At 42.4% G+C, this 15,814-nt stretch overlaps 1 protein-coding gene across 6 annotated transcripts in view; it reads right to left on the bottom strand.

The window, feature by feature from the left end:
* cdk15 (cyclin-dependent kinase 15) overlaps positions 1-6,281 on the bottom strand; it is a 33,787-nt gene extending 27,506 nt beyond the window's left edge. For 4 of the 6 annotated variants that reach the window (XM_043693178.1, XM_043693181.1, XM_043693179.1 and 1 more), the window contains exons 1-2: positions 5,559-5,772; positions 312-343 (exon numbers count right to left, since the gene is read on the bottom strand). In XM_043693178.1, coding sequence (XP_043549113.1) covers positions 312-343; positions 5,559-5,757 — 231 coding nt within the window. In that variant the 5' untranslated portion in view covers positions 5,758-5,772. Of the gene's footprint in view, positions 1-311; positions 344-5,558; positions 5,773-5,827 lie in introns of those variants that run through there. The other 2 variants (XM_043693182.1, XM_043693183.1) reach the window with 2 other exon arrangements.
* Between the last annotated feature and the right edge of the window lie 9,533 nt (positions 6,282-15,814).

The following is a 15,814-nucleotide window of genomic DNA, read 5'->3' as shown; positions in this document are numbered from 1 at the left end:
CTAAGAGGGTTTGGGGCTGGGGGAAGGGGAGACGGAGCCAGAAGTGAGGAAGTGGGGATAAACCCCAGTGGGGCCAAGCACAGAGTTGGGATTCAGTCAATTTGTGGTTGGGTGTGACAGGAACCAGGAAGAGGCCTGTACTATCCTCTCTATCTTCATAACCTGCTCAACACATTCAGTGTCATCAAGCCCTCAATCTGCCTCCCGAGACAAATGATAGAGGTCAGTCTTCAATAACCCAAGAATCAATTAAAAACCCAGTGGCAGTGAGGGGCTTAATCCCACTATCCGTGAGCAGCAGAACCTTTTACCTCTTTGTATCCAGGGTGTCGCTGGGTCAGACCTGTTAAGAATAAATAGCAAAGTGAGCGTTCTGAAGGACTTGGTGAATATAGCCAATGACTAAGAGAACAAGGAACAGCAGGAACAGAAATAAGAATAGCAAATGTTAGAATGTCACTACACATCCCTCAAAATTTGGCCAACAGTTACAACAACAACTCGCAATTATATAGCTCCTTTAAAATAACAAAACACCCCAATCCACTTCACAACAGCACAACGAAACAAAAATACAACAATTTGTCTTATAGGGTCAGGTGATCAAAAACTTTTTGTAAAAAGGTAAGTTTTAAGGGATGTCATTAAAAGAAGAGGTAGAGAGTTGGAGAGGTTTGGGAAGGAATTACTGAACGTAGAACACATGAAGCTGGCTGAAACCATAGTTACTAATGGTAAAATAATTCGGACACACAATGTGCAAGATACCAGAAGAATTGTAGCTTTGCAGAGATAGAGAGGGGTGAAGCCATTTAAAAGCAAGGGTGTGAATATTTAAATCAACGAGTTGCTTAGCCAGGAGCCAATGTTGAGCTGGTGAGCAGAGGATTGGTAGGGGAACAGGGCTTAGTGCAAGAAAGGATATGGGAAGCACAGATTGGGATGACCTCAATTTTACATATGATATAACATGGGACACCATCCAGCAATGCACTGGAGTGGTCAACGGTAGGAACACAGCAGCAGGAATAATCCACTCAAGTCCTTGAGCCTGTTCTACCATCCTAGATCATGATCAATTAACCATCTTAAGACATTTTTCCACATTGTCCCCATATCCCAATATCTTTAAATATTGAAACCTATTGAGCTCAATTCAATGATTGAACCTTCACAATCCTCTGGGGTAGAGAAATCTACAGATTCACTACCCTTCAAATGAAGAAATATCTCCTCATCTCAGTCCTAAATGGTCTGCCTCATATTCTGAGATTGTCCACCCCTGGATGTAGAACCTACAGCTTGGGAAACTTCCTTCCTGCATTTACATGTTAGGAATTCTGTAAGTTCCTATGACATGGCCCCTTGGTTCTTCCAAACTCCAGCCTGCTCCATTTCACCTCAGATACCAATTCCATGGCCACAGGGATCAATCTGATGAACCTTCACTGCGCTTCCTCTGTGGCAGGTATATCAGTAAAGGTCAGAGTGTGGGAGACTTTGGTGGAGTGAGATGAAACCTGAATGAGACTGCACTTGGAAATTTGGTTTAAAATGGGAATTCAACTGACAATAGCCTTGTAAGTAATTTAAAACAGCCTAATTAAAGGAAGTAATTCCTGCCTGATTCTGGCTGTAAGATTCAAGCACATGAATTTCCTTTCTCTAAATGAGGTGCTGATCACTGTAGCTAAAAGAGGTCTCTGAGCAGATCCATATAAGAAAGGGAATTCCTCTACCGCAGTGTCAAGAGGGGGCACAGTCAGGGTGTAGGAGTGAGGTGAAGGCTGGGTGAGTCACTATCCTGTTGGAAATTTGGTTCCAATTGTGGGAATTCAGTGCAAAAAAGGGGCAGTGGTGCTTTAACTAAGGTTTCACGACAAGGAGTGAAGAGGTAAGTGGGAGAGGATAAAGGTGTGGATTGAGAGCCAATCTACAGTGAGACCATAACCAGAGAGCCTCACAATTCACAGCACAAGGCAAGAACAAGGGAAGAAGCTGATAGCTGAGTAGGATTGGTGAATGTTTCTAGTCTTTCAGATACAGGTAAGGTCTTCAGTTTGTATTTAGGTGCCCAGTGGGTTTCTTTCTCACATCTCTCTTTCCTTATCATGGCTGCTTACGAATCAAATTGATACTGGTGAGTTTTATTTTATAGAAACAAAAATATAATTACAGTAAAGTGTAAAAATGCAGGGAATCTAAAATAATTAATTTATTTATTAAACCAAATACAATGGTGAAGGTAGGATGGGTGATGTATTGCAGCTACAGCATGTGGACACTGCTGGACACCAATGTGAACACGTCTGTAGCAAGTGTTGCAAAACGAAGAAGTTCCAATCTGAGGTGAGGAGGTGGAAGCTGAGCTGCAGATGTTGTGCCACATCAGGGAAGCGGAAAGTTACCTGGACACTTTGCTCTTGAGACCAGTCAGACAGCCTTCAGCCTAGATAACTCAAAATTGGTCTGAAATTCATGTCAAGAGGGTAAAGTCGGTATGAGGACAAGGGGTGGGGTTGCAACTGAGGAGCCTTGACCCTTGCAGTTGTCCAACAGTTATGAGGCCAGCTGTGAGGATGGCAATGGAACTGCAGGAAAGATGAGTAAACTAACCATGGCACTTTGGTACAGGAAGCCATTTAAGTGGGGGAGGAAATAGGGGATAGAATAATTAGGCGTAAGCCATAATTAGCCATAAGTGGGAGTCCCAAAGAATGTGATGCCTGCCCAATGCTGGGTTAAGGGCATCTTCTCCAACACTGAGGGGAAGTTGGAGTTGGACAGGAGGGATCTCATTGTTGATACCAGTGACATTGATAGGACTGAAAAGGAGGTTCTTAAGAAGTTTTTAAGAACTAAATAAGAAGGCAGAATCTCCAAGATGATGTTCTCTGGATTACTGCCTGAACCACAGGCAAACTGAATTAGGGTAAATAAAGTCAAGGAGTTTAAATGTCTGACTTACAGGGGAAAGAGTTTAGGAGAGGGGAAATGTAGGCTTACAAAGCAAAAGAGCATTGCAGCATCACAGGGCAGCTGTTTGGATAACGACATCCAAAGTGGGACAAACTGTACAGAAAACACAGAAAAAGTCCCAGAGGATTGTGAAACTGTCAATGTAACACATTTTATTTAGAAATGAAAAGAAACATGAAACAGATCACTACATGTGGATGTGATGTATTTGCATTTTCAGAAGATGTTTAAGGTACAACACATTAGGCCATTTTAAAAAAACCCACTGTGTTGGAGGTAGTAAATTAGCATTGGATCAGGGGACATGAGCTCAGAGTAAGGAGTCACCCATTTAAGACATATGAAGAGGAATTCCTTTTCTTCTAATAGTGAATCTGTGGGATTCTTCACTGCAGAGGGCTGTCAAGGCTAGGTCATTAAGACTGAGCAAGACAGATTTTTGTTCAGTCAGGGTGTCAAGGGTTATGGGGAGAAAGGAAATTGAGAATTAGCAGATCAGCTATGATCTCATTAAATGATGGACCAGACTCAATGGGCCAAATGGCATATTTCTGTGACTTATGCCCTTATCTTCAGGGAGGTGCCACCTGAACCCTTGACTCCCCATGATATTTGAGGTTGAACTTCCCAAGCCTTCCCCTTTCTCCAGCAGCGATCAGCAATCTCGTTCTTGGTCTGATATCTGTAAATGCTTTAAGTGAGGTAGTAGCTGATGTTACATGAGGGAAGAAAAATTTCTATATCACATTCTGATCAGCACTGTGTAGTCCTCTCTATCAAGCTGAACCATGCCTAATATTGAAAGGGATGCCCACAGCCCCTATCTTTAATTCAGTTCTGTCGGGTCTTTAACCACACAGCTACATTGATGTCATCTCAATCCTGTCACCTTTAAAAGCATGAAGTAAGAACACAAATTTCATGTGAAAAGGAGTATTTACTATGGCAACCCTTATAGTTTCCATGGCAATCTTCTTCACCCTGCCACATGTCATTTTCATTCCGAAATTCCCTATCATACTCTGGGAAAGTGACATTTTGCTTGCGTTGGTCACATTACCCAGGTCACAGAAAGACCAGTGAAACCCTTACCGATGTACAGTGACCGCGAAAGTAAAGGCAGATTCACTACAAGAGGATGTTTGCCTTGTGTGGGAACTCTAAAACTGTGGGCGCAGTTTAAGGGCTCCCTTGTTTAGGAGGGAAATGAGGAAGAATCCTTTTCTCAGAGACTCATTAGTCCTTGGGAGTTCTCTTCAATGGAGAGCAGTGGAAGCTCTGGGTCATTGAATTCAGTCAAGGCTGAGAGATAGCCTTTTGATCAACAAGGGAGTCAAGGGTTGTAGGTATCGGCAGGAAGTGGTGTTCAGGCCACAACCATGATCTTATCAAATGATGGAGAAGGCTGAATGGCCTAATCCTGCTTTTTATGTCGTTTCTATGGCTTCAAGGGGTCAAAATCCTTCTTTGTAAAAGCCCACAGGGACCCCACAAGGATCAAGTTTATTCATTCATGGGGCTTGAGGCCTGGCAGATTATGGTACACTGGAGGATGGCAGGGCTTGGTCCCACAACTCAAAAACAACACATTGGCCTTGGAGGGAGTGGAGTTGATCAGAATGATCCTGGAGCTAAAATGATAAAAATAATGAGGAGAAGCTGCATAAACCAGTGCTCAAATACAGAAGATGAAAGTAGTGATTGAATTTCAGTGTTCAGGGTAGTTAAAGGAATTATCAGGAAATAAGTCTCTACACACCAAGGAGTGGAAATCTAGAACTTTCTCCCACCAAAATTCCAAGGCTGCAATTTAAAATGTCAAACGTTCAGGTAATGGCAATTGGAGATATGGCATCATGGGAGGTGACTCATTTGCAGGATGTGTCACAGCCATGGATTCCATTGACAGCTCCTCCTCTCCAGTTGCCCTGAGAAGGTGCTGGTGAGTCACTGCCTTCAGGAACTAATTGCAATGGGTTTGATCTGGAAGGGCTTCCTGTCATTTCAGACGCAGTTAAGAATCAGTTATATTGCTGGAGGCCTGGAGTCAGAGACATGCCAACACAGAGACACACCCCTGCACGCACATCCATCCATGCACCCACACAGAGTCAGGTACACATATAGCTACATATCCACATACATAAAAACACACCCACACACAGAGATACATATCTACATACAAATACATATCAGTACACCTACACATGCAGATACAATACATACATTGAAACACATACATATCAACACATGCTGATACACATCAACACACACACAAACACACATTGAAACACACAGAAAAAAAAATCCACACACAAAGAGAAACATCTGCACAGGCAGATATACATACACGCATACAAAAATACACAGAAACACTTTCATACACATAGCAACACACAGATTCACATCCACATACAAATATTTACATACATAGACAAGAACATACTAATAAAAACATGCATACATAAACACACACAAAAAACATCCCCTCGCAAAGCGCTGGAGATTGGGCTCTGCTCAAAACCATGAATGTGTTTCAGCTGCACATAGGACTGAGCTATCACAGGTAGCACAGTCACCTCTGCACTCGGTCTCGGGGTTGCAAGTGCCTTGGTCCCTTCTGCAATAATTCGCAGGCCGCCACCGTTTCCTCCTCGCTCTCGGAGAGAAGGACGCAAACACTCTGCCCTTGACTTGGAAGGGGTTAACAGTGATCCGCAGCCTATCAAAAGCCGGGAGATTGTGCCCTGCAAAACTGCAGTGTGTGTGTGTGTGCATACATTGAGACGGGACTGCGGGGCAGACAGACACTGGGCGGAAATAATCACCGGGCACAGTCAGTGCTCACCTAACCGGCTCAGAGTCTCTGCTGCAGCCTGCCTGAGGGTCTTCATTCCGGACACACTGCTTTGATGAAGGAGGCACTGACTCTAAACCAGTAGAACATCCCGGCGCTGCAGCAGCCCACAGATGGCAGCTCCAGTCCGCTTCACCGGATCCATGCAAACACTGAGGCTGCCGGCCCACACTGTCTGTGTAATAACTCGTCCAGGCACATGACTGAATCCAGCTCTCCTCAAAAAAAATAGCACAACAACGAACACACTCTCTCTCTCATCCCAGCGGGCACATTAAAAACAGCACACTGACTAACTAATCCCAGCACGTTTTTTTTTAATTATTCCCAGTACTCACACCATAAGCCATACACTGGAAAGCAAACTAGCCCCAGTAGATTAGCCCAATACTGTATACACGCTTGCTCAGAAGGAATGTCAGGTGTCATGTGGTCCACAAAACGCTCAACAGTTCCCCGAGCAACCCCGTATGAACTGCACCAGTGCAAGCATTTGTTCACAGTCCATCCAGCGTCTAACTTAACTGGTGGAAGAGGCAGAGGGGAGATTTCACTTTCTGCTGATTTGGCCTGGAATGCACCGGCGAAAGGGCTGCAGGTGCGAGCAGAGGAATGGTTCTGTCTGTTCCTTTCAGACCAGGTTGATTGATCTGAACATCATGCAAGCTGTGGAGGCTTGTCTTGAAGCACAAATTCAAGTCAACTCACATCAGAGCTTTGAACTCTGCAGTCATGCCAACATGTTATACCTTTGTTCACAAATCTGCATTGTCTATGGAACCCTTCACCTGAATAAAACCCTGTTTTTTCTCCAGACGGTCTGTACTTCTGGGGGGAAAAAAAGAGCAGGAGTGGTTTGTAGCACACCTTCCATAAAACTCTCCTGTTTGTTTGTAAATCACGCCTAGTCCCATTTATTTATTAGCCCTGTGTTTGTTGGTCTACACTGATTCCCAGTCTGGTGCCACCTTGACCCAAGGATTCTACCTTTCATTAATTCTATCTTTTGAGCATTCCCAATTATCACACCACGATTGGTACCAGTATTTTCTGTTACCTGGGCCCTAAATTCTGTAATTCCTTCTGTAGACTTCCCTGTGTGTGTCTCTCTACCTCTCCTTTTAAGATGTTCCTTTAAAACCTACCTCTTTAACCTTGTATCTACTTAGGTGGTTCAGTGTCAGATTTTGTTTGACAAGAGCCCTTGGAATGTTTTACTTGTTAAAATGGTAAATATAAGTTATAGTGGGATGTTAGAATTAGTTTGCGAGCTCTTAACATGGGATTAATTGTTAATTTGGGGCTTCCATTAATCAATTCATAGCTGAGAATAAGAAATGTATGTTTTAGCTTATACTTAAATGCCCTAGTTTATCTAGAACTTTCATACCTTTGAATTTAGAAAGTCAAAGGGTGATTTAATTGAAGTTTTCAAGACCTTAGGGAGCAGATAGACAGAGAGGTTGGGTATTGTCAAAGGTTGGGAAGTCAGGGGCATAATGTAAAACTTTTTTAAAAATCTTTCAAGAATTAAATTAAATTGAGAAACACTTTTACATGCAAAAGTCAGTAGAAATTATTTTATTCGCTCATGGGATGTGGACTTTGCTGACAAGGCCAGCATTTAATCCTTATTCCTAATTGTCCTTGAAAACGTGGTTATGAGTCACTTCCTCCTTCCACTGCAGACAATGAGGGAAATTCCAGGGTTTTGACCCACTGAAGAATTGCAATATATTTCTAAGAGTAGACAGTGTGTTTAATGGAAGGGAACTTTCAGGTAGTGATATTCGCATGTACCTCTGCCCTTGTTCTCCTGGGCAGTAGAGGTTGGATGGTGCTATTAGATTTCTTAGAGTATTGGAACAGGCCCTTCGGCCCAACAAGTCTACACTGACCCTCTGAAGAGTAAGGGCTTATGCCCAAAACGTCGATTCTCCTGTTCCCTGGATGCTGCCTGACCTGCTGCGCTTTTCCAGCAACACATTTTCAGCTCTGAAGAGTAACCCACCCAGACCCATTCCCCTACAAATGCACCTAACACTATGGACAATTTAGCACGGGCAATTCACCTAACCTATTGAAAGAGAATTGGCAAGTTGCTGCAGCACATCTTGAGATGGTGTGCACAGCTGCCACTGTGCATCAGTGGTGAAGGGAGAGAATGTAAGGTGGAGTGCTTTGTCCTGGTGGTGAGCTTCTTTGGAGTTGCATTCATCAAGATAATAGAGAGGATTCTATCATACTCCTGACTGTGTGTAGGGTTTGTGCCCGAAACATCAACTCTCTTGCTCCTCGGATGTTGCCTGACCTGCTGTGCTTTTCCAGTGCCACATTTTTCGATTCTGACTCCAGCAGTCCTCACTCTCTCGATCATTTTTCACCGTGAAGATTGACACAAAGTAACTAGTCAGTTCCTCAGCCATTTCCTTGTTCCCCACTGTTATCTCTCCAGTGTCATTTTCCAGTGGCCCAATGTCCACTTTTGCCTCTCTTTTGCCTTTATATATCTAAAGAAACTCTTTCAGTCTTCCTTTATGTTACTGGTTAGCTTACCCTCCTATTTAATCTTCTCCCTCCTTATTTCTTTCTTCATTGCTGTCTGTTGGCCCTCAGGTTTCCCACTGCCCTTTGCCACATTAACTGCTTTCTCTTTTGCTTTTATGTTATCCCTGACTTCCCTAGTCAGCCCAGTTGCCTCACCCTCCCTGTACCATGTTGCCTTTCCTCGGGATGAATCTCTGCTGTGTTTCCTGAATTACTCCCAGAAACTCCTGCCATTGCTGTTCCTCTGTCTTTCCTGCTCAGCTCCTCTCCCAGTCTATTATACCCAGCTCCTCCCTCATGCCTCTGTGATTACCTTTATTCAGCTGTAACACCGTTACCTCTGATCCTATCTTCTCCCTCTCAAATTGCAGGGTAAATTCAATCATATTATAATCACTGCCACCTAAGGGTTCCTTCACCTTAAGCTCCCTTATCAAGTCTGTCTCATTGTACAACACTAAACCCAGTATGGCCTGTTCCCTAGTGGGCTCTACCACAAGCTGCTCCAAAAAGCCATTGCATAGACATTCCACAAATTCCTTTTTTCACAATTCACTACCGACCTGATTTTCCCAGTCCCTCTACATATTGAAGGCTCCCATGATCACTGTAACTTTGCCTTTCCTACACATCTTTTCTACTTCCTAGTCTATCTTGCACCCCAGCTCCTGACTACTGTTTGGACGCCTGTACATAACTCCAACTGGGTTTTATTTTTATCTGTTCAATCTATTATTTCAATTCTACCCACACAGATTCGATACCATCTGACCCTATTTAGTTTCTCACTATTGATTTAATTTCATTTCTTACTAATAAGGCAACCCCCCCCCCCCCGCCTATCTTTTCGATAGGATGTATATCCTTGAATATCCAGCTCCCAATCCTGAACCCCTTGCAGCCATGTCTCCGTGATACCCACCGTGTCATACCTGCCAATTTCAGTCTTCACCACTAGCTCAGTTCCCTTATTCCGGATTCTGTGTGCATTCAGATATAACACCTTCAGTCCTGTATTAACCATCCCTCTTCTCATTAAAGAAAGAGTAAACTTTTCCATGACATTATCACTGGGACAAACCTTCCTTAGGAGTGAGGTAAAAGATATTAATGCAGCTTTTATGTTTGAGTGAACCATTTTGGAAGTCAGAAAAAATAAATCATGATTTGAAGTTGCAGTTCTGGCTGTCTTCACACTGAAATAATTATAAAGAAATTACCACATTATCAGCTGACAGGGATCAGTGGAACACATGGTGTCAGGATAGAAAGATCCCATGAACAGTGCATTCAATATTTTCTCGACACTATCTAAATTATTCTCTGTAAAGAATCTGTTATGAGGAGTTCCGATCTGTGGACCTGTTCCAAATCAGCAACTGGTTTGAATGGAGCCGATATTAGTTACCTCACAACACTTTGATTATCTCTAAAACTGCTGGGGCAACTATTGTATGAGGTAAAAGCAGAAATTGCTGGAGAAAATTCTGACAGCATCTGTGGAGAGAGCTTCTGAAGAGGGGTCACTGGATGCAAAACGTTTGCTCTGCTTTCTCTCCACAAATGCTGCCGGACCTGCTGAGTTTCCAGCAATTTCTGTTATTGTTTCAGACCTTCAGCACCTGCAGTTCTTTGTTTTATTTTATTGTTGTGTACTGTACAGGGCATTAGATCTGTGCTGTACAGAATTAGTCTGCGCCTCATTCTAACCATTCAGCCATCTGAGCTTATCGCCTCCCACTCTGCCACAGTGACGAAACGTCAATAGTATTGATCATTTTCCCTCGAGTGATACAAGGTTTTGAAAGAGATGAGATAAGTGCAACTTCTTTTTTTTCCCCTTAGGTCTCACACTTACATGGAAAGCAGATTTGCAGCACTGACGTGGTGAAATTGCAATATGTAAGTAAGTGTTAATTAATATGGATAGAGTCCTCGAACGGTCTTTATTTGTCAATTCACCCTCCCATTTTTGTTACTTCAACCTGTCCCTTATCTATGTGGAGATGCACATTGAATGTTGCAGTGCCAACCACTGGTGGCTTGCAGTTAGGGGACAGTGCTATCAGTTACCTTCCTTTCTCCTCTTTCACAACAAACCAGAAATACATTGGACAGCTCCCAGTGATAGTCCAGCATTTGCCACCCATCCCCAATTTCCCTTGAACTGATTGGCTTATGGGTTCAACTCAGAATAGTTAGGAGTCAATCATATTGCTATGGGTCTGGAGTCACATGTAGGTCAGACAGGGTAAGGATGGCAGATTTCCTTCCCTAAAGGACATGTGTTATGATCCTAGTCAATGTTATTATTGGACAAGTTAGATTCCAGACTGAAACCTTGCTTGATCATATTTTATTTTGTTTTAACATGGTAGTCTCTCAGTGAGACATCAGCATGCAAAATTGCAGATTTTGCTTGTAAAGAATTAAACAGAAGCTTACAAACCCAAATAAACAAAGAAAAGGTAGAATAAGCCCATTTGTACATAACATAAATTCAAAGATTTTTAAACACACAGTATTTAACACACATAATTCAATTAATTCCAAAAGTACTCCTTTATCAATTTAAAAAAAACATATCCCTTAGAGTACCCAAAAGCATTTAATACCTCAATAGGTTTTATGTCACCTGTGTCTTTAGCTCCTAAATCTGTTATAGTTTATTCCTGGCTATCACACACCTTGTGTACCTTGCTAGGTCATAACATCCTAAAGTAAACAAAAATCCATCACAGTTTTTAAAGTAGCTCTCTCAAACTACTTTATAATAAATCACCATGGGTACAGAAAAAAATTACAAATCAATTGTTAAGTTCAGATGCACAAAACCCATTTGTCACCAGCTCATAATTGAAACCCAAGCTTAAAATATGGTATAAGCATTTTAAAAATAAATCAGACAGTCTTATCACACATGGAACAGGTGAATTTTTGCAACAGTTGATGGTGGTGTTATGGTATCATTACAAAGACTACCTTTATAATTCCAGATTAATGGCATTTTAATTTCACCAGCTACAGTGTTGGGATTTGATACAGTGCCCCAGAGCATTATCCTGGGCCTTGATATTACTATTCCCATTGCAAGGCATTTATCACATCAATCTGAGTATGTTCGTACCACAGGCACAGAGGTGTTAGGACAATTCTCTAATTCTTTTACAGAATTCAGAATCTGAATGACCTGAGCTGTTTAAAGGAGATGCAAATTATTGAATGAAAACAAATTTTGCAGAACTACATCAAATGGATATCAAATTCTTAGCTGCTTAATGATCTTTCAATTCATCTATTTATTATTTTGAAACATTGGTCCCATTTCTGACTGAAATCTTCTCCTTGGACAATCAGAAGGTTCTCTCATAGAAGGATTCTGGAGGGAGGCCTGAGAACATAACTCAGGTTTGCTTGCTAAGAGGCAAAAATATTTGATACGGAATTCCACAACAGTCTCACTGGGTATTCCCATGGCCTTCAGAAGTCTAGAGAGAGGGAGAGAGAAACTTCATTAAATATAATCCTTGGCCTCCATTCTTTGGTTTCGCAAGCTTTGTTTCATACCAACCACCCATTAGCTAACTTTTGTACCACTACAAGTCTGCTGCCTCTGAGAACATACTTTCCAATTGTGTATAATTCGTCTTGTGCAATGATTAACAATTTGATTAGGAAATTATCCCCATTTCCACTTTGGATATGCTGTCTGATGCCATTCACTTCTGAAATCTTTGATTTTCTTTTGATCTCTCTAGTGTCATTGCTCTGGTTGTAGCATTAACTACTGCGTGAATAATTCAGCTTTCTTCTCTCGTAGAGATCTGTGTGATTGATCCACCCTCTGTTATTGTGACAATGATGTTCATCTTTCCAGCAATGTGGACCACCTGTACCGCCGGTGCCTCAAACCCATCTTTCAACTCTGGTGCATGGTTTGGTCAGATCTGTTTCTGTATAAATGCATCCAAACAACATCTGCTGCACAAATCAAGGTACTGTTTAACCCCATTCTGTCTCATCTGATGGGAAATGTGCCTTTTGAATGTAGCATTTGACGTCACCCCTTAATTGTTCAAAGTTTTTGGTGCACAATCATAATCCACCTTTTCTCTCCTGTGCCAGGCAGCATCTCAAAAGCCTTGCTCACTGAAGCACTCACATTGAACAGCAAGAAGGCCAGTTGCTGTGCTATTTGTGCAACCGTCTCCTGAAAGCCAGGTTGTGTCTGTCAGCAGATGCTTCAAACTCCTTCAGCCGCACTTTCCATGTCATACTGATGATTCTGGCTTCACACATAAGATCAAACAGCTCAATTCCCCAGACCGCAGCGATGTTAAGGAGCCAGGCTACAATCCGAAATATCTCTGTAGTTATCATTGTTGCACAATCACACCACAGGCTAAAAGAACCACATTCCCACACACACATTTAACTTCTGGGGTTACACTTAGGTAGCTGGATCCCCTTTAACATTGGACTAATTAATCCTTGTATTTTTGCTGACTCAAATTCTGAAGTGGGAGGGCATGAAATTTTCAGAACTACAACACACAGATAGTTACAGCTTTAAAGTGTACATTTCTCACCATCACCCCTAAATAGATTTACAATGTCAGCTTGGGAACTTCTACTTGACTATGATACCCAAGCCAATATTTCACAGCAGACAAGCTGGACTTTTTAATTGTTCTTTCACGGGTTATAAGCATGGCTGGTAAATTTACTCAACCCTAAGTGCCTTTGAGAAGGCGGTAGACAGCCACTTTCTTACACTGCTGCTGTTCTTGTGGAAGGAAATAGCACACAGGGTGAGGGAAGGGATTCTGGTACTCTGACCCAGTGACAGTGCAGGAATGGTGACATAGTTCCAAGTCAGGCATAGCTTGGAGAGAAGTGGGTGGTGTTCCCATGTGTCTCCTGCCCTTGTCCTTCTAGATGGTAGTGGACATGGGGTTGTGAAGGTGCTATTGAAGGTGTCATGACAGATTGCTGCAGCGTGCGTGTTGTATCATGTTTCAGTATTGGTTGCTCATGAAATATCACACCAGAGTTTGTTGGTTGCTGTTAAGTAACATTTATTGATAGACTGTGCATGATGGTAAGGCTCGAGAGCCTCCGCTCGAACCGCTTGGCAGAGTAGTTAGAGCTCGACTGAAAATCATATCAGTGCTTACCTCAGTGGCTCATCCACACATTCATTCACCCTATTTCAACATTTCCAACTCCCCCTTACATCCCCTCTCAGCTTCCAGAATTATTAACTAAAAGTATATTCTTAAAATTGTTGACTGAAACATTCAACTAAAAATATTCCCCTTTAATTGACTGTATTTCCAACTTCATCACCCCCCCGCAGCCCCCAAACTCCAGCTAAGAAGTCCATTATTTACAGATTTCAGCCCTGTGGCGATCTCCCTGATCTGGTTGTTTGAAATGAATTAGGAGAGTGATGGCATAAAGCTGTCTTGGACCAGAGTTTCAGAAGCTGAAACAAAATGAGTATAATTGGTGTCTGTAGCCTAAAGCCTATTGTTACTGAAAGGAAAAGTGGCTGCAGCATCAGAATACAGGCTGATCAGTGCTTATTGATATGGTACCAGCTCTGCTTCACCGGACTATCTCTTTCTCAGTACTTTCAGTTGAGGAGATGAACTGAGCGACACTCCCACCATCAAAATCACTGTGACTTTATTTTGCTTTTTTAAATGACTACCCACCACCAGTAAAACTCCCATGCAGCCAAATCAATACTTAAATGCAAAGCCCATTAAGAACCCTGCTCTTATAGACAAAATCCGATGAGCCTCAACAGTGGCCAATCACTACTGGAGCTGTTCTGGTTGACCCTTAAAATGGCCCTGCATTTCTATCACTGACATTCTCAGCATGAAAACTCTGCATGCTGGAGAAAGCTTCATACAGTCTTCAGTGGATGAAGCTCACGTTGCCAGAGAAGCTGAGGTAATTCCTCGCAAAATGGACTGTTACCATCTTGGGCATGAAGTTTTTTTTTATCGTCTTAGAATATCTAGTAACTGTTGTAAAAGACTTAGTTGGAGACATGCTTGCCAACTTAACAAGGATTTGTTCCAATGTTGAAAGGTGTAAATAGGCTCATTCGATTTAATAGACTTTCCTACAATAGATTTTCTGTTGTAGGTAAGTTTTACTTTAAAATGCCTTTTAACTGGACTTCCCATACCTCAATTGTTGACTCTTGATGGTCATAAGTGTACAGTATGAAGCCATTCCAAATGACCAGGAAGGACAGTAATAGTTGCTGCTGAACTGAGAAAAAAACTTACCAACAAAATTCTTGGCTCTCAATCTTACTGACCAATTATCTTGGCCCAGATTAACATCATCATTCACTAAAGGCCCAACAATATGTAATTTATTCCTCAAGTGCCTAACTTTATGTCTTCTTCATTTTCTTGCTCAATTTGGTGGAATTTCCTTTTCCCTGGAGATGACCTGTTTGATTTACTTTGAAGAGATTATTTCATCATTTCACCATTGCAAATCTGCAGAAGGTAGCCCCATCACAGTAAAGGCACTGAATGCCCCCTGCTGGACAGTATTGTCAGCTCTGGTGCTTCCTTGCAACCAAAATGATGGTTGCTACCTTTTCCTCATTTTTGCTGGGCTTCCTATTGGGTGAAGTAGGTATCTTTGGGCCTAGCCAACTTACAAGTTCAAACTGAACTTCAGTCTTCCATGAAATTGCCCCCAGCATTATGCAATGTGCCCAGGCTGACTTGTCCATTTCATCGCCTGCTCTATGGTTCAGGATCTTGTTCAGACTCAATGAATCAGGAAGCATGTGGCTAAGAATTCAGACAAGGTCATCCCTCAATGCTACAAAATTACATGGAATGGCTGCCTTCCTTGGGGAAACACACCTTCCACAACTCCCATCTAAGAGTCTATAGTGGTCTTTCAACAGCATCACAGGGCTTTGGAAAGGATAGGGATTGCTTAGCTGATGTGGACATGCTATCACTTTGGAGAATGCCTCAATTTACCTCATGTTGGGTAGGTCATCACCTCACTTTGCATAAACAGTCAGTGTACTCAGGAAATCTAAGGGTAGTCATTGCAGCCAATGTGGCCTTACAATAGCCCAGATTCCCCTGGATTCAACACAGTCCACCTTAGACCACTGTCTCCACAGCTGCTACAATGTTGTATTAGGTTCCAATATGGAGATTTCATAGAATCTCAGCTCAGACGTTTTGGTTCAACAACGTTTCGTAAGTTTAGATTAGAGTGGTGCTGGAAAAGCACAGCAGGTCAGGCAGTAACCGAGGAGCAGGAAAATCGATGTTTCGGGCAAAAGCCCTTTATCAGGAATGGTGGCAGGGAGCCTCCAGGCTGGAGAGATAAGTGGGCGGGATGGGGGGGGGGAGGGCTGGGGAGAAGGTAGCA

This window comes from Chiloscyllium plagiosum, chromosome 7, assembly GCF_004010195.1.
Source record: "Chiloscyllium plagiosum isolate BGI_BamShark_2017 chromosome 7, ASM401019v2, whole genome shotgun sequence".
In the NCBI taxonomy this organism is placed as follows: Eukaryota; Metazoa; Chordata; class Chondrichthyes; order Orectolobiformes; family Hemiscylliidae; genus Chiloscyllium; species Chiloscyllium plagiosum.
The sequence above is the reverse complement of the archived record's forward strand: the minus strand, read 5'-3'. Positions and strand labels throughout refer to the sequence as shown.